Source organism: Pagrus major, chromosome 17, assembly GCF_040436345.1.
Source record: "Pagrus major chromosome 17, Pma_NU_1.0".
Classification (NCBI taxonomy): Eukaryota; Metazoa; Chordata; class Actinopteri; order Spariformes; family Sparidae; genus Pagrus; species Pagrus major.
Genome location: NC_133231.1, coordinates 32,053,747 through 32,076,684, shown reverse-complemented (window position 1 = coordinate 32,076,684; position 22,938 = coordinate 32,053,747). Strand labels below are relative to the sequence as shown.

General features: G+C 45.7%; 1 protein-coding gene across 1 annotated transcript in view; it reads right to left on the bottom strand.

The window, feature by feature from the left end:
• The window catches only part of cpne4a (copine IVa), a 51,541-nt gene that overhangs the window by 18,448 nt on the left and 10,155 nt on the right, over positions 1 to 22,938 (bottom strand). Inside the window, exons 2-8 of the mRNA XM_073485330.1 lie at positions 20,631 to 20,813; positions 16,836 to 16,907; positions 14,295 to 14,369; positions 13,995 to 14,078; positions 13,356 to 13,445; positions 6,925 to 7,023; positions 1,375 to 1,461 (exon numbers count right to left, since the gene is read on the bottom strand). Coding sequence (XP_073341431.1) covers positions 1,375 to 1,461; positions 6,925 to 7,023; positions 13,356 to 13,445; positions 13,995 to 14,078; positions 14,295 to 14,369; positions 16,836 to 16,907; positions 20,631 to 20,813 — 690 coding nt within the window. The remainder of the gene's footprint in view (positions 1 to 1,374; positions 1,462 to 6,924; positions 7,024 to 13,355; positions 13,446 to 13,994; positions 14,079 to 14,294; positions 14,370 to 16,835; positions 16,908 to 20,630; positions 20,814 to 22,938) is intronic.

Sequence of the window (22,938 nt, the reverse complement as noted above, 5' to 3'; positions counted from 1 at the left end):
TTGGATCCTAATTGGCCTCCAGATGATGACTCATTATTAAATAATATGATGTATGCTTCTGTTTCTTCTTCAGCCTCCCTGACAGTGTGTGGATGGTAACAACGGGCTGGACTTCTGACAGATAAAAAGTAATGAGGTTGAATTACATTTAATTAATATCAAGACTCAGTTTTACTGTCAGGACTGTTTTCATGAGGCATCTCCGACAGAAAACTTTCAGTCGAAATCAAACTAAAAACACTTGGACTGAGAGTGACTGATGAACAACAGGACGACTCCTGAGGGACAGACAGAGTGAGACGCTGCTGTTTTATCACAAGCTCCAACAGAGTAGAGATTATGAGAACGTGTTGTGATGCATCACATTACACATTCACTCCAGCAACGATGTTGAAAACTCTCTAGTTTTTTAAAGTATCATCGTTCCTTCCACTGTCTTAAAATACCTCGACCTTTGTTCTACATGTTGTTGAGTTGTGTTCTCACATCATCACAAATGTTTCCAACAAAGTTCAAACCAGAGAAATCCTTCAGTGTCCTCGAGGTAACGGTGAGTTTCATCTGGTCGTCTGTCGCTATAACTTCAGGAGAGAGTCAGAGAGAGAGGAAGGAAGTCTGAGAACGCTACCAAACATAACGGGAAGAAAACTTTAAAACATTACCTCGTCTGAGAACATCTGTGTCGGAGTCACGTCAGATAGATTTTCATCATCATTATTTGCCACAAACAGCCAGATTACTCGCTGATCGTGGATCATTGCTGCAGTCAGGCTGATAAATAGGAGTGAAGATTAAAATCCACTTCTTAATCCCAAACATTAAAAAGTCATTTGCGAGATCTCCATCCATTAATAAACAACAACTCCAATAATGCCACGGTACGTAAAGCTTTCGTTTTGTTTGGATTAAAAGACCCCTATCGGCAGAAATTACAGACTGAGTGAACTTTTTGCCAGTTTTAACTATAACGATATTTTGCTCTTGTCTTCTGTTGTGAATGAGGGAAGGACTGATGGACACACTGCACATATCATAACAAATAAGTATTTTCTTTTTAAAGAAATTATTTAACAACAGGGCAGATCATTTCACGGGATCAACAGCTACATAGAGTTGGATGTCATCTGCATAGCGATAAACATCAGTTTGGTGTTAATGGATCTGAATAGCAGTGGGCTCAGGACAGAGCTCTGTGACACTCCATGTGGAATATTTGTTTTTAAAATTTGTCCTCATTAAATAAAATACGACTTAAACGGTCATTGCCAGCTCCCGTCGTTAGACTTTGGTTTGTTAAAAGTAGCCGTTTCAGCTGCATGAAACTCATGTTGGTTGATTATGAAAATTAAGCGTTTCAACATGTCAGTCAGCCACCTTGCACTGGTTCAGGATGACGATCCCAGAGTTCTTGTAATTCTTCTTCTTGACTCTGTATTTGGGGTTTATGCACGGCCACTGCACCTGAAATCACACAAACAAGAAATTATTATCAGGTCATTAGCCCCAAATTAACAAAATACAGAGAAATAAACAAATTCTCTAGACAGACAGAGGTCATTCAATCAATCAATCAATCAATCAATAACACCGTATACACATGTACAAACAAAGTCCATGTTATGATGAACAACTGTATGAATATAATTGGATGTTACTGGTCAGCTGGCATCTGAACAGCTGATGATGAATGTTTAGAGAGCAGATAAACACCAACCAGCTGCTGACTCACATCAATTATTCCTCCTCAGTGTGTGTGTGTGTGTGTGTGTGTGTGTGTGTGTGTGTGTGTGTGTGTGTGTGTGTTCACAGTGATAATGTGTCTGCCTGTGGAGATGATAAGCTGTTTGTCGCTGCTCGTGGTTTCCTGATGTTACTGATGAAGGAAACAAACAACCTGCAGCAGCAGCAGCGTCCAATCACCCGCTCAGGAGATTTCAAAATAAGAGCCTGCTGAAGCTATTCTCCCATCAGTCAGTTTGAGGCTGATCAGGGAGACAATAATTCAGCCATAATCAGATCTGATCCGGTAATCTTTCTCACATTAAGGTCATCATCAGAGAAGCACGACTATAATAACACAGCTGGGTAATTTTAAACATTTCTAAATAATCTCTTCAGTCCACAGAGATCAGAGTGAATTTAGGGTTAAGCTCAGTCAGTTAACTCCTCAGCAGCCACAACGTCGCAGCGTCACTACTTCTTCAGGTGGTCAGCTTTCTGAGTGACATTAGATTTGTGATTATGTCTGGTACAAACTTGTTCATGTTGTGTTTTTTATCCTTTAAGTATATCTAACACTAAATAAACCCACATTACACACAATACTGCTCAGAAAAATCACAGTTCAGCCCTCAACAGAAGGAAGAGACGCCTCCGAACTGCCTGCGGAGGAAACAGACGCCTTTATATTCAGAGGCTGTTAGATGGCGGTGTTAACCACAAACCCTCTGAGCCAAAGACAATCCTTCAGCCACCCAAACTAGACCACAGAGGATTCACTCTGACTCCATTACGTGTGCCCGCGGAGCCCCGGTGACACACAGCGGTTCAGACTCTATTGGTGTCTGGATAGATGGATGGAGGAGGATGAACGGATCGTCTCTGGAGGCTTCAGCTCTGAGGGATTCTGTGCCGTCGGTCGGGAGCAGACTGTCAGCAGAGGAAGGAGGCCAATAAATAAACTCTGAGCAGAAGAAGAGAGAGCGGGGGGTTCCCGACGGGACTCCATCGACTGCTCTCATTGTTTCCTGTGAAGGAGTAAAACAGTTCCTCTGCTGGAGAACAGCAGGACCAACAGATCTCCTGTTTCAGTGAATTCACAGTGGAGCTGAGCGCACCTCGGTCCAGTCAGATGGCTTCAGTAGATTAAATCACTTCATTAACTTCACTTCTATAAAGTCTCAGACTGGGAACCTACAGAACCTACAGAACATCAGATCTCACCATGTGGTTCTCTTCAGACTCTCTCACCTGTCAGTAAAAGGTACACTCGTCCATTCAGGGCAAGATTTTAACATTTCAGATTTGTATTAACATTTTCCTCTTTTAAATTTAAAGTGCAGGTTAAGAAACACATTTGTAAGCACATTTCTAACATGTGTAAGACTCACGAATAATAAATAAATTAAAGTTGTTTTAAGTGGCTCTGCACTCACTTTGTGTCTTTGTGGTTGTTTGTTCAGGATAAAAAAAGGTAAAATACAGAGAAATCTTTCTGATGGATAAAATACGTTCTTTTATAGTCTTTTTGTAATCAGTTACAGTTACCACAGATCCAATCATCCACTCCATGATCAATCAAATAAAATCTAAGGTTGGCAGTGAGATTACACCTGAGTGTAATGTGTTATTGGTCCCTGCGGTGGTGTGGCATCAGATCACTAACACATTTCTAATAAAGGGATGTGTAGGTCTGACATAAGACTTCAGTGATGGATGGTCCCTCGTATCTTCACTCCTGCTTCCCCTCCGGCAGCCTCCAGCTCCTCATCCTCTCTCCTCCAGCTCCTCATCCTCTCTCCTCCAGCTCCTCATCCTCTCTCCTCCATCTCCTCATCCTCTCCTCCAGCTCCTCATCCTCTCTCCTCCAGCTCCTCATCCTCTCTCCTCCACCTCCTCATCCTCTCTCCTCCACCTCCTCATCCTCTCTCCTCCAGCTCCTCATCCTCTCTCCTCCAGCTCCTCATCCTCTCTCCTCCATCTCCTCATCCTCTCCTCCAGCTCCTCATCCTCTCTCCTCCAGCTCCTCATCCTCTCTCCTCCACCTCCTCATCCTCTCTCCTCCACCTCCTCATCCTCTCTCCTCCACCTCCTCATCCTCTCTCCTCCAGCTCCTCATCCTCTCTCCTCCACCTCCTCATCCTCTCTCCTCCAGCTCCTCATCCTCTCTCCTCCACCTCCTCATCCTCTCTCCTCCAGCTCCTCATCCTCTCTCCTCCACCTCCTCATCCTCTCTCCTCCAGCTCCTCATCCTCTCTCCTCCAGCTCCTCATTCTCTCTCCTCCACCTCCTCATCCTCTCTCCTCCTCATCCTCTCTCCTCCACCTCCTCATCCTCTCCTCCAGCTCCTCATCCTCTCTCCTCCACCTCCTCATCCTCTCTCCTCCAGCTCCTCATCCTCTCTCCTCCACCTCCTCATCCTCTCTCCTCCAGCTCCTCATCCTCTCTCCTCCAGCTCCTCATCCTCTCTCCTCCAGCTCCTCATCCTCTCTCCTCCAGCTCCTCATCCTCTCTCCTCCACCTCCTCATCCTCTCTCCTCCAGCTCCTCATCCTCTCTCCTCCAGCTCCTCATTCTCTCTCCTCCACCTCCTCATCCTCTCTCCTCCTCATCCTCTCTCCTCCACCTCCTCATCCTCTCCTCCAGCTCCTCATCCTCTCTCCTCCACCTCCTCATCCTCTCTCCTCCAGCTCCTCATCCTCTCTCCTCCACCTCCTCATCCTCTCTCCTCCAGCTCCTCATCCTCTCTCCTCCAGCTCCTCATCCTCTCTCCTCCAGCTCCTCATCCTCTCTCCTCCACACAGAAACAGGAATGGAGACATCCTTCATGACGGTGACAAGATCGATTTCTGGGTCACCCGAGGAGCGAGAAGACCCTCTGTCTTTGTGTGTCTTTGTGAGTCTTTGTGAGTCTTTGTGAGTCTTTGTGTGTCTTTGTGGCCATGAATCATACGACGGGGATGGCTCCTTATCTATACAACACAAAGACATCTCCAGTTGGAACAATGAGCTGGGAGCTGAGTAATGAGAGACGGACTGATGAAGTCTTTGATGAAGTGAAATATAGAATAATATTCCTTCATCTTGTCTCCTGGTGTCCATGTGATCAGAGAGCTGGAGGAGAGCGTCCTGACAGTGAAAGGTGAGAGGATCAATAACTTTGTCCTGTAGCCATGTGACAGTAAAATAATGATTCATCACCTTAATGTCTGTATGTCTACAGTCTCACTGTCCTACAGAAGATGGATTTTATTGAGATTTGTCCAAAGTGAAGGCTGCGTGGCGCTCTGAAGGTGGACGGGTTAATGAAAACTGTGAAAACATTTTATCAGACAGTCACAGTGAACACATTCAGCTCGTCGTCTGATAATGAGGCGGCTGAGAGCGAAGGAGGAATCCTCACATTGTTAGTGAGCTCTCAGCCGACTGTTGTCATCTTCAGGGAATCAGCAGAGAAAACACACAACCTGAGCGTTTGCAGACAGAACGGCGTTAACGGACACTTTAATTAGCCGCTGCCTCATTTCTGTTCAAACAGCTTTTATTTTCGACAGCTGTGTCTTCATTAGCTCTGCCTCTGCCTCCGGCGTCCAGGGTAATTACATCACACCGTTTGTCTAAATAAACCCAGAAGCATCACGGCCCCTGAGGCGCATTTTGAAAGGGCGGTCACGCTGCTAATTGGCACTTTCATGGAATCCTGGAGCCGCAGGACGAGACGGAGATCAGGTAGATTCTGCTTAAAATTCCAAGGGTCACAGTCGGCTGCTAACTGTGGTTTGTAGCCACATTAGCGACGCAGCTTGAGTGAAGGTGAAGCCGGTCAAACAGTCGACACTCGGAGCTTCCTGCTGCTGATTTCTGTTCTCAGCAGGAGAAGAAACACACGAGCTGCTGGAAGTTGAATATCTCAAAGAGATAAACACAGAAAACTCACCAACAACAAGACGACAGCTTCACTCAGACATCAGGTGTTGTAGCCAAACTGGCAGTCCTCCCATTCATTTCAATGTGTCTCTTTGTGGTCGTTTAATTTCTCTTTGTGGTTGTTTTGTGTCGCTTTGTGGTCTTTTTGTGTCTCTATGGTCGGCATTCATTTCAATGAGGGTAGTGAATGGGGGGGGGGGGGGGAGTTTCTCTCCTTGTGCACCAGATCAGTTCAACGATATCGTTGTTATCACTAACTACATCCAACTACCTCACGTCTCACTCAAGAAACACCTCACTTTATCATAAAGGACGTAAACAACCAACATGGCTATCGGCTGCACTCACAGCCGGCGAGCTAGCATGTTAGCATTGGGAAACTTTGGTACACGAATCACTGGCACGCTGCAGCAGCCTTGTTTTGTTGTGAGGATGTGTTGGATGCAAACGTCAGCGTGTCCCAACTCGCTCAGAAAACTGTTGTTAGTATTTCAGATATATATCACATCTGAACTTCTGAGTTAAAGGACCCACTGTTTTTAAATCTGAGTGTATTTCTGCCATGTGACCAGAACGTTTTTTACAGTTGCTTTTTCTTTCTTAATGTTCTCTGATCCAATCAAATGGCTTCATCTTAAACATTATTCATATAAAATACAATGCATTTGTATGCAGTAAATGAAACAAGCCATTGGGAAACATTTTATTAAATTATCTGGACTGCAGCCAGCTAATCTTTGCACCTTGCTCTGTGTCTGCTGGATGGAGCTCCTCCTGCACTCTGAGCTCTTCTGATGAAGCAGCGTGTGAGTGGTGTCACTCGGTCTGACTCTCACTGATCGTTCAGCTGAAGGAGAAACAGGACTTTCTGTCCGAGCGAACAGATCCGGCCTCACAGGCTCGTTCCTCCTCCACCAGGAGGATTCACCTCCAACCACTCCCAGAAAAATCTGAAGCAAACAGCCTCCGAACACACATCATTAAAGGGCAACTCCACCAGCTTTACACATTTAAGTGTGTTTACAGGTGTTGGGGAGCCCCGCTGCAGACGGGAACAAAGTAGTATGAAGCTTTTTGTGACTCCAGAGGAAGCTGAGTGGACTCCACCGGTCCAACACTGCAGTCCTAAAACTGCTGGACTCATTATGGACACACTGACAGCAGACCCAGAGATCACTTTTATTATTTCATGCCTTTTCAAAACATGAATATTATGATGAATATCGATTGGAGCTCAGTGTGTGGTAAACACACACACACACACACACACACAGCTCACCTGTCGTCCATCGATGGCTCCTCTCATCTCTTTGAACGTGGCCTCGAACTCGCCGATGTAGTCGTGTTTCCCGTTGGAGTCCCAGTCCCACACGGTGCACTGGGTGGACAGATCACAGAGACACTGATGAGAAACTTCTGTTTACATTCGGATCATTAAGGAGAGACTTCTGAGACACTAACAATCATCTGATTACAGTCATTAACGTGCTGCTGATGTTTCTCTGTTCTGTCTCTAATTAGCTGTTTGTTCTTGATGAAGATCAGAAGCCGGTTTATTAAAACAAATCCTTTGTTTGGAGGTTTCTCCTTGAAGTAAATGAGATTTTACAGCCGACTGAACAAAAGATAAACTACATCAAACATGAATATTTTTATCCATTCCCAAAAACACAATCAGCCTCCAAAGCACAATTTGTTTTGGTTTGTAGGTCGCAGCTGATTCAGCAAATTCAAACAGTGAACAACCTGATGCAGAACTGTGAACATTAAGAGACTGTCAAACCAGAACTGTGACAATCAATCGTTTGTTACGATATGAAAGAAAAGTGAAGATAACTTCACGAACTGCTGCTACATCTCCATCCATGTGACGAGTCCTCTCACTGGAACCAGTGGACAGCTTCACTGGTCGCACTGGGACCAGAGCGAGCAACAGGAAGTGAATAAATCACAGGATCCAGGACAGTTTGACAGAGTTCATGAAAAATAGATCGGAAGCCGTGAAGAAGAACGCCGACAGTCTGAGAGCGAGAGAGGAAGACCACGATCTCATGAATATACAGACACACACACACACACACACACGCACACACACACCTTCCTGCTCCAGTTCTCATCTCAACAGTGTGGTGATTCAATGTTTTTATATTTGCATGCCGGAGTTTCTGTTAACAAGTGGGATATTTACTGTGTGTGTGCGTGCGTGCGTGTGTGTGTGTGTGTGTGTGTGTGTGTGTGTGTGTGTGTGTGTTTAATCCTGAATTTTTCTATCCAATGTATTAAAATATATCTACGTTATATTTTCCATAAATTTCCATATACTCTTGGATGCAGCGAACACTGTGACACTCAGTATTTTACAGAACTCCCGCCTTGTTTCCGTCCGTCCATCAGGGGGCGCTGCAGAGGACTGTTGGTGACGTTACGTTAAACGTGACCAGCTGAACATGAAGGAACGTGTTTAGTTCAGAGTTCACAGGAAGATCCAGAAACTACATTTCTATTTTCCACCGAGACGACACACACGGGGCTAGCTGGTTAGCATGCTAACATCAGTAGACACAGAGCGTCAACACTGTTTCCTCACACGTCAGCTCAGTTTCTACATGTTTCTAAATTCTGGTCATATCGTACGGACTGCTCCTTTAAATGTGCCGCTGATGAAACTAATTAAATGTAATCAAATTAATGGAGACGGAGTCGACGACACGGTGAAGATGTTTCTCTGCTCTTTTGTTAAGGTCAACAGGAGTCAAGTGGGCGAGCGAGCCAATTAGATCAGAGGATGAGCATGTGTGTGTGTGTGTGTGTGTGTGTGTGTTCTTGTATGCATACATTAATGTGTGAAACCGTGTGTGTGTTTCCTTCCCTCCTCATTAAACCGAACATCACGACAGAAACAAAAATCTCCTCCTCCTCCTGCTGCTCCTCCTCCTGCTGCTCCTCCTGCTCCTCCTGCTCCTCCTGCTGCTCCTCCTGCTCCTCCTCCTCCTGCTGCTGCTCCTCCTCCTCCTGCTCCTCCTCCTACTGCTGCTGCTCCTCCTCCTCCTGCTGCTCCTCCTGCTGCTCCTCCTGCTGCTCCTCCTGGTCCTCCTCTTCCTCCTGCTGCTGCTCCTCCTCCTCCTCATTCTTCTTCTGTCAGTTTCCTCATAAACTAGCGGCTGTTCAGGTGTAAGGAGAGAAGCCTTCACTGATCTACCTGAGAGGAAACCTGCGGTGAGTTTTAATGAGCTGTCACACTCACAGCTTCATTCAGTCAGCTGGGAGGTTTCTCTGTGACGACCTGCTGAACACCACGACGCTGTCGTTATTACATTTAGACAAGAGACTGACAGCGAGGTGTAACTTTTAAAAGTCTTCACTGGTTCAGACTGGAGGTTGAAGAGATTTTTATAAACACTTTTCTATATTAATATCAATGTAAGGTTCAGTGTGTTGCTCACGGACACCTTGACGTGTGGACACCTCGACCTGTGGACACTTCGACGTGTGGACACCTCGACCTGTGGACACCTCGACATGTGGACACCTCAATGTGTGGACACCTTGACGTGTGGACACCTCGACCTGTGGACACCTCGACATGTGGACATGTGGACACCTCAATGTGTGGACACCTCGACATGTGGACACCTTGACGTGTGGACACCTCGACATGTGGACACCTCAATGTGTGGACACCTCGACATGTGGACACCTTGACGTGTGGACACCTCGACCTGTGGACACCTCGACCTGTGGACACCTCGACATGTGGAGATTACAGGACGACCCTCAGATGTGAAAGAGAAACTGTTCTAACAACAAAATCCATTTCGAGGCTTTCATCAAGTTTTCCAGGAAACTCTAAATATGATTATTGTAGATTTTTATCAGTCGGTCTGAAAACGTTCCTGAGAGAAATGTACTGAGCTCCGACTCAAACGAAGGTCTACTCTCTAATCTGGAGCTTCATCCAGGTGAAGTCTGGTCTAATCTCCAGACTTCTTTATTCCAGCTGTTGAACTGTTCAGATCCAGGTGTTGAGACACTGTGTAACATCTGTTCAGCAGCAGAAACACGCTCTCTTCCTGCTGTAATATGTCGTCGCAGTGACCGTCTCCAGAGGAACTCATCCATCATCCGTTTTACTCGTTTGTTATTTTCTGTCCTTCTTCAACCCGACGGCCCTTCAATCAGCCCGGGGGCCAGAGGTCGGGCCCCTGTCAGCAGCACAGAGATGAGCTTTGAGGGTCGACGACCTCCAGTGAAGTGATCATCAGCAGCAGATCAGAGGAAACTCTCTGAGGGAGGACTCACCCGACACTGTCTGTATTCATCACATCCATCTCACTCCTCCCATGATGCCTTGCATGAATTATTGGCTTGACGTCCAGCGCTTCATGTCACTGAATCAGAACCGGTGTTTTCCATGGTAACAGGACACCAATCATCGTTCTTAGAGCGATTGGTACGGCGTATCATTGATTCATGAAGATATTACAAACACTGTTGTTATTGATTAGCCTGTTGAGCTAACGCTTCTGAAGCCTCGAACGTGCTGCCAGTAGATCAGTTATCATGATACTTCATAGAAAGTGAAGCTTAAGTGTTAGTGTGATGGAGCATGACCGCACATGGAGGGTTAAATCTGGTCTCCTCAGATCAGGTTGATCTCTGTGATCACAGCAGACGAGCTGCATGGAGACACCTGATGTTTAAATCATCTCCAGCTGCTTCAGCTGTTCAGCAGAACGCTGCAACTCTGTTTTACTGTGAAGCTCCAGAAATGTTCTGTGGACTACGAGACTTCACCTGACTTTATATCATCAGGAGGAGATGATGGCTGAGCCTGACTTTATATCATCAGGAGGAGATGATGACTGAGCCTGACTTTATATCATCAGGAGGAGATGATGGCTGAGCCTGACTTTATATCATCAGGAGGAGATGATGGCTGAGCCTGACTTTATATCATCAGGAGGAGATGATGGCTGAGCCTGACTTTATATCATCAGGAGGAGATGATGGCTGAGCCTGACTTTATATCATCAGGAGGAGATGATGGCTGAGCCTGACTTTATATCATCAGGAGGAGATGATGGCTGAGCCTGACTTTATATCATCAGGAGGAGATGATGGCTGAGCCTGACTTTATATCATCAGGAGGAGATGATGGCTGAGCCTGACTTTATATCATCAGGAGGAGATGATGGCTGAGCCTGACTTTATATCATCAGGAGGAGATGATGACTGAGCCTGACTTTATATCATCAGGAGGAGATGATGACTGAGCCTGACTTTATATCATCAGGAGGAGATGATGGCTGAGCCTGACTTTATATCATCAGGAGGAGATGATGGCTGAGCCTGACTTCATATCATCAGGAGGAGATGATGGCTGAGCCTGACTTTATATCATCAGGAGGAGATGATGGCTGAGCCTGACTTTATATCATCAGGAGGAGATGATGGCTGAGCCTGACTTTATATCATCAGGAGGAGATGATGGCTGAGCCTGACTTTATATCATCAGGAGGAGATGATGACTGAGCCTGACTTTATATCATCAGGAGGAGATGATGGCTGAGCCTGACTTTATATCATCATGTTTTGTTTTTCTGTTTTTTGGGTGAACTGTTCCTTTAGGTTTTCTTCTCATTGTGTGTTCTGGCTTCTCAGATTGTGATGATCCAGATGTTCTGATGTGTAGTTCTGGTTCTGCAGCCTGACACAGGAAGTAGATTAAAACAGTTCCCATAATAAAACAGGTGATTCTGTCTGTGATGATCAGAATCAGAATTCCTTTATTTGTCCTGCAAATGTGGAAATGTGTGCGTCACAGCAGCCAAAGGACAGAAATATTACACTAAACAATGATAGTAAAAAATAAACAATATAATAAAAAGGTAAGAAATAGAATAGACTCAGATATACACAATATTTACAATATGAACAGTGTAATTATAAACAGTGTGGCAGTGGCTTTTCATTTACAAATAATAAATATAGGTATTAAAAGTTGTCCAGGTAGACTAAAATGAGGATGATAACGGGATGTGCATGAGTGCAGCACGGTGCACAGTGAGGTCTGCTGGGAGCAGTGCTGCTTGTAAAGTCTGACAGCAGCAGGAAGAAGGACCTGCGATACCCGATGTCCCGACTGTAGACTGGATTCATCTCAGCAGTCCTACAGAACCTTCAGTGGTTCTGATTCACACTCTCTTCCGCCATTGGTTCCTTCTCTGGTGTCGTGCTCTGTGATGATTTCCCCCGATGTTGCTTTTGTCAGCGAGCTGCTTCTTGCTGTTGTAAACATGATATTGTCTGTCAATCACTCGTGTGAGGGGATGATTGAAAGCGTCTCTGTGAACGAGCCTCAACAGATACAAACACAAACAATCCCACCGAGGCGACGTCCTCCATCTGACTGAAGCTCCTGAAGGCGACAGCCAGGGGTTTGGTGGAGGAGAAAATCTTTTATTATTGTAAATCTGTCATCAGGTCGATCAGAAACCAGACAACATGTTGACAGTTCAGACTTCAGGATCAATCAGGATGATCAGTGAGTTTAGGATCCAGTGAAACACTGAGACTTTAATAAATCCTCTCCTGAAACTAAACTAATACATCTGATCATTAACTGTGATTATTGGGGAGAATAAAACAGATGTATGTGCTTCAAGGGGAAAATCTGAGAGGTTGTTCATGGACTGCTGTCGTCCATCATGGGGGAGAAAAACTCTCCCCCAATGAATCTTTGTTATGTTTCCTCAGATAGTGTGTTAGAGGAGGAGGAGGCCCAGCGTCCAACAACACACCAGATTATTTACAGGTGACATCACAGGTTCAGGGTGTCTACAAAATAAAAGCCTTTGAGAGAGACGACAGGTCAGTTTAAAGATGAAGCTTAGGAGTGACGTGTTGTTCATGTCACAGCTGAGCTCAGACACATAAACATGGACTGTCCTCTGGGCTCCACTGAGGAGGTGGGTGAGAGGAGGATGTTAGCCAAGCTGACATCAATCATGGACAACCCCTCTCAGCCCTGCATGAGACTGTGGGGGCCTGAAGCAGCTCCTTCAGCAACAGACTGCTTCACCCTCGGTGTAAAAAGGACGCTACCGCAGGTCGTTCACTCCAGCTGCTGTCAGACTGTTCAACACCAACACTCTTACTGTAGCACCATAAGCACCATAAGCACCTTCTTACCACTTCTACGGCCGCCATCTTGTGCAATTATCCTGTGCAATAATACCATTTTTTTTTTTTTTTACATATTTATATTTTCTTTCTCTTGTCTAAATCATTTTCAGTATTTTTAAGTCTACTTGTTTAATGTCCCTTGTACCTGTTGCATGTCTGTCTACCTGCTACTGTCACAAGTGAATTTCCCCGTTGTGGGATGAATAAAAGTCTAAAGTCTATAAAGTCACGTTTAAATCTCGTCTCTTTGTACAAGGTTTTGGAAATCCTTAATATTTGTTTTTATTTAAATAGTTGGTACTTCTACACTGCGACCACGATCATCACTGTGTGTCATGAAACAGCAGCCGGCAACGTTCATACACCAGCTTGACCTGCTGCAGCCAATCAGACGTCCACATTTAGACTGGAGCCACAACGTCCATCGACTGACACAAGAGACACAGAGTGAGTGTGTGTGTGTGTGTGTGTGTGTGTGTGTGTGTGTGTGTGTGTGTGTGTGTGTGTGTGTGTGTGTGTGTGTACCTGCAGCTTGCGTTCATGGTCTCCACTGCAGAGCGAGTTGAGAGAAACTTTGAAGGTTTTCCAAACCGGGTTCAGATTATTCATCACAGTCTGAGACAGAGAGAGAGGATTTAAAATCTGAGATTAAATTTGAGAGCGTCGGGAGTCAAACCCAGCTGAGGAGCTTTTTTTTAACTGAGATCCATAAATTATTCCCGGAGACATTAATGACAATGTTGAAAAACACGATGTTAAAGAAAGTCTCTTTATCTGGATCAGCACCAAATTCTGGTGGAAATCTGTTCAGTAGTTTTTGTTTAATCATGCAAACAACAAATGGACCCGGGACAATAAATCCAACCAACAAATAAACAGATCAAATAAACTGAGATATTTCAAGCAGCAGAAACTGAAATCTGATCAATAAATGAAGAAGAATTTAAACTGGATCCAAATTTCACCAGAACAAAACATCAACTCTTATCAAATATAGACTCAATGAACACAAACTTCAGGAACCAGACACGTTAATATCCAGGAGGCACGCTGGTGTTCAGCTTATTTTAGTTTACGTCATACACAACCAATAAACTTATACAGCTGTTACTCTTCAGCCCAAACCCGGTTCAGTCGTTCAGAACATGTTGTTTGTGTCTGTACCTCGGTCCTGTAGACGAGCTGCAGCGTGGCGTCATCGTTCAGCCTGTAGATCTCCAGGAACGGGTCAGATTTACTGAAGAAGTCCTGAAAACACACACACACACACACACACACACACACACACAGACACACACTTTTAATGGAAAACAATCGACTGAGACAAACAATGTTTATACTGACTGATTAACACAGAATTATGTTTGCTGTAGTAAATGTGGACGTTAATGTCTTTGAAAATACAACCAGATGGTAAGACAACACACACACACACACACACACACACACACACACAGCTGTTACCTTGTCGTCTAGTTTCCTGGCGCTGAAGGAGAGTTCAATGTAGTCGTCGTTCCCCGTCAGCTCCTCTGCTGTGATCTGCAAACACACACACACACACACACACACACACACACACACACACACACACACACACACACACTGAATATTCAGATCAAACATCACAACCTTCAACAGCAGCAGAGGAAGAAAAACTTTGTCTTCATTAAAAGTAGTAAAACCTCAGTATTAAGTACTCTATTACATGTAAAAGTACAAAAGTATTAGCATCAAAATATACTTAAAAAGTAAAGTACTTAATATTCAGGATGATGTGAACTGTATGTGAAATTATTGGATTATAAGTATAGTGGAGTAGAAGTATAAAGTACCATAAAATGTACTATATACTCAGTAGAAGTACCTCAAAACTGTACTTAAGTATTGTACTTGAGTAAACGTACTTAGTTACTCTCCACCACCATCAGATCAGTCCAAACAGTTACCTTAAAGGGACAGTTCACCCCAAGTAAGTCTGCATCCATTCATGGACGAGAGGCTAGCTAAGTAAGCTAACTAAGCTAGCTAACGTTAGAGCTCAGCTGAGGACGGCGCCATTCATTCACTTTTACACGCCGACTGTCACGAGCTTCTCGTCCATCAGTAGACGCACGCTTCTTCGCGCTTCCTCACGCTTCCTCACGCTTCCTCGCGCCTCCTCGCGCTTCCTCGCGCTTCCTCACTCTTCTTCACACTTCCTCACGCTTCCTCACGCTTCTTCACTCTTCTTCACACTTCCTCACGCTTCCTCACTCTTCTTCACTCTTCTTCACACTTCCTCACGCTTCCTCACGCTTCCTCACGCTTCCTCACACTTCTTCACTCTTCTTCACACTTCCTCACGCTTCCTCACACTTCCTCACACTTCCTCACGCTTCCTCACACTTCTTCACACTTCTTCACACTTCCTCACGCTTCCTCACACTTCTTCACTCTTCTTCACACTTCCTCACACTTCTTCACGCTTCCTCGCGCCTCCTCGCGCTTCCTCGCGCTTCCTCGCGCTTCCTCACTCTTCCTCACTCTTCTTCACACTTCCTCACGCTTCCTCACACTTCCTCACGCTTCCTCACGCTTCCTCACGCTTCTTCACACTTCCTCACTCTTCTTCACACTTCCTCATGCCTCCTCACACTTCCTCACACTTCCTCACGCTTCCTCACGCTTCCTCAGCGAATCAGTGAGTCATCATCATCAGTGATCGTCCCTGAACGTCTGAGGTGCTGGAGAGTCTGAAGGTTTGATCGTTTCATTAAAACATCACTTCCTGTTTCTTCGTCTCTTTCCCCCTGAAGCATCGACACATTTACACCTGACAGCAACACGACACCTCCAACTAATAATGTTCACATTAACAACAGCTCTCAGATCAGCCTGCAGCGCTCCATGATAACGCTCATATATTCAGTTCGTTTGTTATCATGTAAACAGACTGAAACCACCCGAGGGAGACACACAACACTGAGACCACAAACACACACAACACTGAGACCACACACACACACAACACTGAGACCACACACACACAACACTGAGACCACACACACACAACACTGAGACCACACACACACAACACTGAGACCACACACACACAACACTGAGACCACACACACACAACACTGAGACCACACACACACAACACTGAGACCACACACACACAACACTGAGACCACAAACACACACACAACACTGAGATGACAAACACACACACAAGAGCCCGGTGGAAGAACCACAGAACCACTGAAAATCTGCTTCCTGCCTGATGGAGGCTGACAGTCTAATGCTCACACACTAACACACACACACACAGACAAACACACACACACTGAACCACCCGCGTGGCGTGGCGTGGCGTGGCGTGACGTGGCGTGGCGTGACGTGGCGTGGCGTGGCGTGGCGTGGCGTGGCGTGACGTGGCGTGGCGTGGCGTGGCGTGGCGTGGCGTGGCGTGGCGTGGCGTGACGTGGCGTGGCGTGGCGTGGCGTGGCGTGACGTGGCGTGGCGTGGCGTGGCGTGGCGTGGCGTGACGTGACGTGGCGTGGCGTGGCGTGGCGTGACGTGGCGTGGCGTGGCGTGGCGTGGCGTGGCGTGGCGTGGCGTGGCGTGGCGTGGCGTGGCGTGGCGTGGCGTGACGTGGCGTGGCGTGACGTGCCGTGGCTGTTAGCTTTGGTGACCTTTGACTTGACTGAATCAGGATCATTCCCAGTCAGCAGTAAACTCGGTGCTATGTGATGTCCTTCTGTACACACTGCACGTGTCCCTGCTGGTTGTGTCACTGCTGAAGTCTTCAGCAGCCTGGACAGAGTTTATTCATCTCCGCTGTCCCCGAATAGACCCGATCAAGCTGAGCTCTGATTGGACACGGTGGACACTTACTGTCCTGGTAGCGACCAGCCTAACGAGTCTTTAATGACGATTAGCTTCACGCACAGGAAACAGAAATATTGGACATTTGAAAAATAAACCTGATGTGATCAGAGAGGAGGACAAGGAGGTGCAGCTCACCGTGATGATGGCCTTCCCCACGGTGCCGCCGGGTCTCAGCAGAGCTTTGGACAGTTTCCTCTGAGAGATGATCTGGACACACACACACACACACACACACACACACACACACAGAGTCCAGGTTAATCCACAGGTGTGCTCACAAACACAGTTTCTGTTGTGTTGCTCTGGAAATAAACAGAACATGAAGTTAAACAACAAAGTGTTTCAGGTCGTCAGAGCTGCAGGTGAGGAGGTAAACAAAGTAAGCACCATCACCACACTATAAAGATATTACATTACACGTCCTGCAGTCAAACTCCTGATTCAGTAAAACATCTCTCCTTGTGTACACATCAAACAGGGTTCTGGTTCAGCTTCTTGCAGCGTCTGTTTTGTGAACCAGTTTCTGTCTTCTCGCTGTGCTGAAACTCAAACCTGCAGCGTCAGCAGGAAGCTGTTGGGCTGAAGCCCCGCCCCTCTCGCCGCTCCTCCATGCCAGTATCTTCTCAGGGTTTCTGAGTGTTTCTGTTCACAGAAACCTCCGTCGCTCTCTCAGCCATCTGGCCGGTGGAGGAGCTGGCAGCCGAAGCGAGCGACGCTGCTGGCAGAGACGGAGACGAGGAGATGAAGACGAGGAGGAAGAGGAGGTTTTTCCCCGGCTCGAGTCTCCAGCCGTCATCTGAGCCGATTGTTTCATCACAGATTTAGCTCCTCGTCTTCGGCTCTGCATGTTAAAACTCTTCCAGCACAGTTTGACAGTCAGCAGGAAATCCTCGTTTTGCAGACTTTAGCTTCGGTTTATAACGAGCCGGCCGGCAGCAGATGGAGAATCTGTGTTTGTTTCCTCCTCGCTGCTCAGCAGCAGCTTCAACCGTCCAGAGAACAAATCTGTGGACATTTATCTGTTCTTCTTATTCTAATGATCAAATGAAATGATTTTATTGATTAATTCTGTGAGTCAGCACAAACACAGGAACCAAACATCATCTTTAATTCTGCTCATATTAAATATTTATGCCGCTTTTTCCGTGAGGGTCGCGGGGATGTTAGCTCATCACAGGGCCCTTTCTGATGGCAGAGGCTGCCACTTAAGGTGCCATCTGCACATCAGGAGCAATTTTGGGGTTCAGTATCTTGCTCAAGGATACTTCAGCATGTGGCTCAGTTCAGCCCAGGGGAGCCGGGATTTGAACCAGCGACCTTCTGATCGCTAGTTACCTGCTCTACCCGCTGAGCTACGGCCGCCCCATAATATTTTCTTCATGTTCAAACTCAAACCAGCAGTGAATGATTCTCCTGACAGGTACAGTGTCCCACAGCCTCATTATCTTCTCCCTCCATCAAAACTCATCAGTGAGCCATGAACACACACACACACACACACACACACAAACACACACACACACACACACACACACACACACACACACACACACAGGAGTTTATCTGGACTCCCACACACACCGTCCTGCTGCCACAAACACTCACTACAGCACCAAATGTGGATTAATCCATCGCTGAAAATAGTCCCCGACTGATATTTCCTCCTGACTGTTTGGTGGTTCAACTCCACACATTCATTTGTTCGTGGTTTAGCTAGTCGCTGCACCTCAGAGAGCTCAGTCGCTGCTCCTCACCTGTCGGCCGTGTTTGTGCTGTTTGAAGAATTTTTAATCCAGATATCAGGACATAATCTGTGTTTCTGTGTGTTAATTGGACTCACAGACCGGAGTGGAGGGAACGAGGCCGCTGTTTGGGATTAATGAGCGACTCTGTTAGTGTTAACCTGCAGACAGCTGCTGGAGCCGGAGAGCTGTGGAGGAGACAGTTGGTAGTTAAACTTGTGGCATTAAAAAGTGGATTTATCTTCATTCTCTGCAGCAACAAAACCCACAGAAATGTTCTGTAATTCTTTATTTGACCGCTGAATGGAGGGAAATGTAGTTTAGTTGATGAACTACAGAGATAACAGACACACACACACACCCGCTGTGCTGTTTGTTGCTAACGTACGTAAGTAATCTGTTTGTTTTGAGGCTAAATGTGCTTCTGTTCATTCATCAACACAGATTAGCATGAGCTAGCTAGGCTCGCTTCAGCTCCACCTCTTTGCCCTCTTCTGATCAGCTGGGTGTCAGATGGAGTCAAGATGGTGACAGCCGGTACCGCCCGCTTTGAGCTTCATTCTGGCTCTTGAGATAACTGTGGGTGACGTCGCGGTGGCTCTGTCCAGCGTTGTGACACACAGATTTCTTTCTTACAGGAGCGACGTGAAGCCTCTGAACACACCACCGACAGAGAGTCTGCCTCATCCACAACCGACAGAACCGAATCAAAGCAGCACACTGAAGAAGCCTCTCCCTTCATGGACTGGGAATGCTAACATAGCTTAGCAACGGACACAGTTAACACAGGACTGCTTAACTTTGGTCACTGTACACGTTCTGACTCGGTTTATTCGCTGAGCTTTATTGTTATGACGTCTTTTTATAGTCAGGTTAGCAACGCTGCTAAGCTGATGTTAGCTTAGCTTCATGCACAGACTCATAGAGCTGGAGTTACATCTAGTAACTATCCTCTGTTCAAGGAGCTGACAGGAAGTCAGAAAGTATTAAAAAAGATGGACGACCATAAAAATAACAACTACAGACTGACCTCTGAGCTCATCGTTATCTGACTGTCCTAATACAGATATAAAATGTTTGATTGTTAATTAGACGCCTGACTTCAGACTCTTTATCTCCATGAAAACCTTCTTACAGTTTCTGTGTTGTCAGTTATCATGATTTTATCACCAGAAGCTTTCAGAAAAATCTCTCATTTAAGAAATCCAAGAAACTTTGAAGGCTTAGAGAAGAATAATGAGTGTTTTAGTTTTCTGCTGTCAGTTTTGTATTTTCATCTTTGTTGTGAATATTGTGATAGTGTTCGTCATCAGACAGCTTCAGTGATGAACACGATAGTGTCAGCAGAATATTCTCAGGTTATGATCGTCTCTTCAGGCTGCAGCGGAGCCTCTGAGGGTGTTTTTATGTTTTATGTTCGGCTGTCACATCAATATTTTCAACAATTAGCTTTTCAGCTGCCGAAGAAGAAACAGAAAGAAGTCTTTTCTGTTTCCTGGTTTCAGTGTGTTTGAAGTTGTGATCAGTCAGAGGAAGCTTCAGGCTGACGGACATCAATCACACACACACACACACACACACACACACACACACACACACACACACACACACACACACACACACTTGTTTACTGTCGTGGATTCACTGTTTATGATATCTGTTGACTGATTTTAATACCAGAAGAAGAATGAAAGAATCAAACATCTTCTTTGAGGACAGGAAATAAAGGTCCCGTCTTTGAACCTGCAGACTTCCACATGTAATTAAACAGACGTTAAGATTCAAGACAAGCGAGTTCACACATCGCTGATCGAGAGCTGCAACTCACGATTATAATCATTTTCCATTAATCTGTGAATCTTTTTCTTGATCGATCAAACTGTTGTTTCTTGTTTTGTCCTCAACCCAAAGATCTTCAGTTTACTGAAAATATTCACATTTAACAAGCCGACATCAGAAAACTACGACTTTTCTTTAATTACATATTCATTATAGAAATACTGGGTGAGTTACTCTGACAGTCAACAACTAATCAAGAGCTGAAGGGGAGAGAGGGAGACAAAAGTCAAACTCCACAAGCAGCTCTGAATAACACCAACACATCTGCAGCACCATGAGGTGTTTCAGGTGTGTTCCTGGTGTGTTTCAGGTGTGTCCAGGTGTGTCCAGGTGTGTCCAGGTGACTCACCTGTCCCAGCGTGCACTCCACTGAGCCCAGGAAGTCGGCCTCCTTCAGGCCGTTGTGGCTGCTGTTGTTGATGTCGTACAGCTCGAAGCGCAGACGCTGCACCTCTTCAAAATAAAAGTCCAAGGTGAAAACCTTGGAGTAGGTGGGGTTCACACAGCTGCGGATCACCTCGGTCCGGTCCACCTGCAGGAGACACGCAGGACACGACATGGTGGGTAATTCAGCTCACAACTTTGCATAGAAGAAACAGAAAGAGGAAACATGATGAGCTGTGTTTCCTGTGTTTGTTTGTGACACATGATCAGAACAAAAAACCCTAAAAGTCCAGAAAGAAAAGTAAGTTCTGTGAAGTAAAACTGCTCGAGATCTAAACCAGCTCTGAGCTGCTGAGAAGCTGCACGCAGCCAACCGGCTGCTCGACCGTCATCAGAGTTAGCAGACAGATGGTGCTCAGGCTGGAGCTCCTCACACCGGTTCTGTACAGTCACTTTAATTGGATCCTTAAAGTTCGTCTGAATCAGCTGAAAACAAATCCAACACTGAGTGTGAGAGGACGTCCGACCGATCCTCCCACTGACCCTGCTGCACGTCTCCCTCAATATTTACAGAGTTTTATACGTTTGTGTTTGTGTTTGTGTTGGAAGACGTCCAACAGGAAACACAGAGACACAGAAGAAGAAATCTGCCAGTTGGAAACAGGAAGTCCTCCTGCAGGTTCACCCAGTTTGACCTGCTGCCTGTAATAACTGAAGCAGTAACGAGACATAATGTATTTAAATACTCAATATTTGTTGTTTGTGTGCTGTGATGTTGCATATAACACAACATATTCTATGAAGTCTTCCACCAGTGATATTCACACTTATTCTTCACTCGAAGAACAATATTTCCCTCTGAGATGAAGTCAGAGCAAAGAAACATGAAGACTGAAGTAGAAGTACCTCAAATTTACAGTTAGAGCAGTAAGTTTGTATTTTGTACTTAAATCCTGAGTCTGCTGTGTTTCTGAACATGTGTCCGTGTCAGACTGGCCGGAGCTGCAGGCTTCAGGTCCGGAGAGCCCGGCTCAGTCTGAAGCAACGAGCAGCTTCACACTCAACAACAACAGGACGGACGGAAAACGGCTCGTTGAACGGATCATAAAAAGACCGTTTGATTGTTCTGAAGAAACACAAGCTGCTGACAGAGAACACGAGCAGACAAACACACCGAGCACAACAGACCTGTTTCCTGCCTCCGCCCAGCATACGGACAAACACATCTGAAAGTTGTGTTCAAGATAACAAGATAATTAGATCGTCATCCTCACAGCCTGAAGCAGAACTTATCGATGTCTAAAGGATCCGTTTGTAGTCCACAGAACATTTCTGGAGCTTCACAGTAAAACAGAGTTGCAGCGTTCTGCTGAACAGCTGAAGCAGCTGGAGATGATTTAAACATCAGGTGTCTCCATGCAGCTCGTCTGCTGTGATCACAGAGATCAACCTGACTTTCATCAGCATGGAGGGAGCAGGTGATGGATTTACAGTTTTGTCTCTGTAATGTGAAAGGTTTTCGCTTGTGGTCACAAACTCTCAATAAATCATCTTTATCTCTGCAGCTCTTTTCAGCTTTTAAGTCTGTTTTAGCTCCTAGTTTTGGGGCACACTTCCTGTCTGGTTCTCTAACAGCGTGGTTCTCATAAAAAAAGCTGTAAAACATTTTGTGTACGCGACCTGCTCGGCAGCAAACAGCAGACACACACAGTTAGAGACTGCCCGGTGAACATCGTGAAGCGCTCAGCAGCTAAAGAGACAGATATTTCCCTCGGGAGCTGTTGGAGGCTAAAAGACAGAATATTGGACTTTGAGTCGTCACACAATCGCTCCAGTGGGACGGTGTTTGTGTGAGTACAACAGGATGATAACTGCAACTCCCAAATCAACAACATTAATAACAGACTGAAGAAACACTCACACTCAGTCCAAACCCAGAGAGTGCAAAGCAGCTGCTGCGAGGCGTTCAGAGACAACAACACTTTAATGTGCCGTCCATCAGAAGAAGAGGAGTTTGTCTCGCAGCAGCTGTTTCATTATCTGATCTCAGATCTGTTTCAGTTTCCATCCACGATCACCATTCAGTCAGCAAACACAGAAGCACAATGAATGTTGTTGTTCCTCTCTTCTGTTCACAGCTCCTCTCATGAAGCTGCAACACCACAACAAATCACATCTTTTAAAAAAGACTCTGTAAACAGCACATCTATATATTTCTGTGTGAGTTTAAGAGGATTGTGGGAGTTGTGTGAAAATCTGCAGTGAGGTGTGAA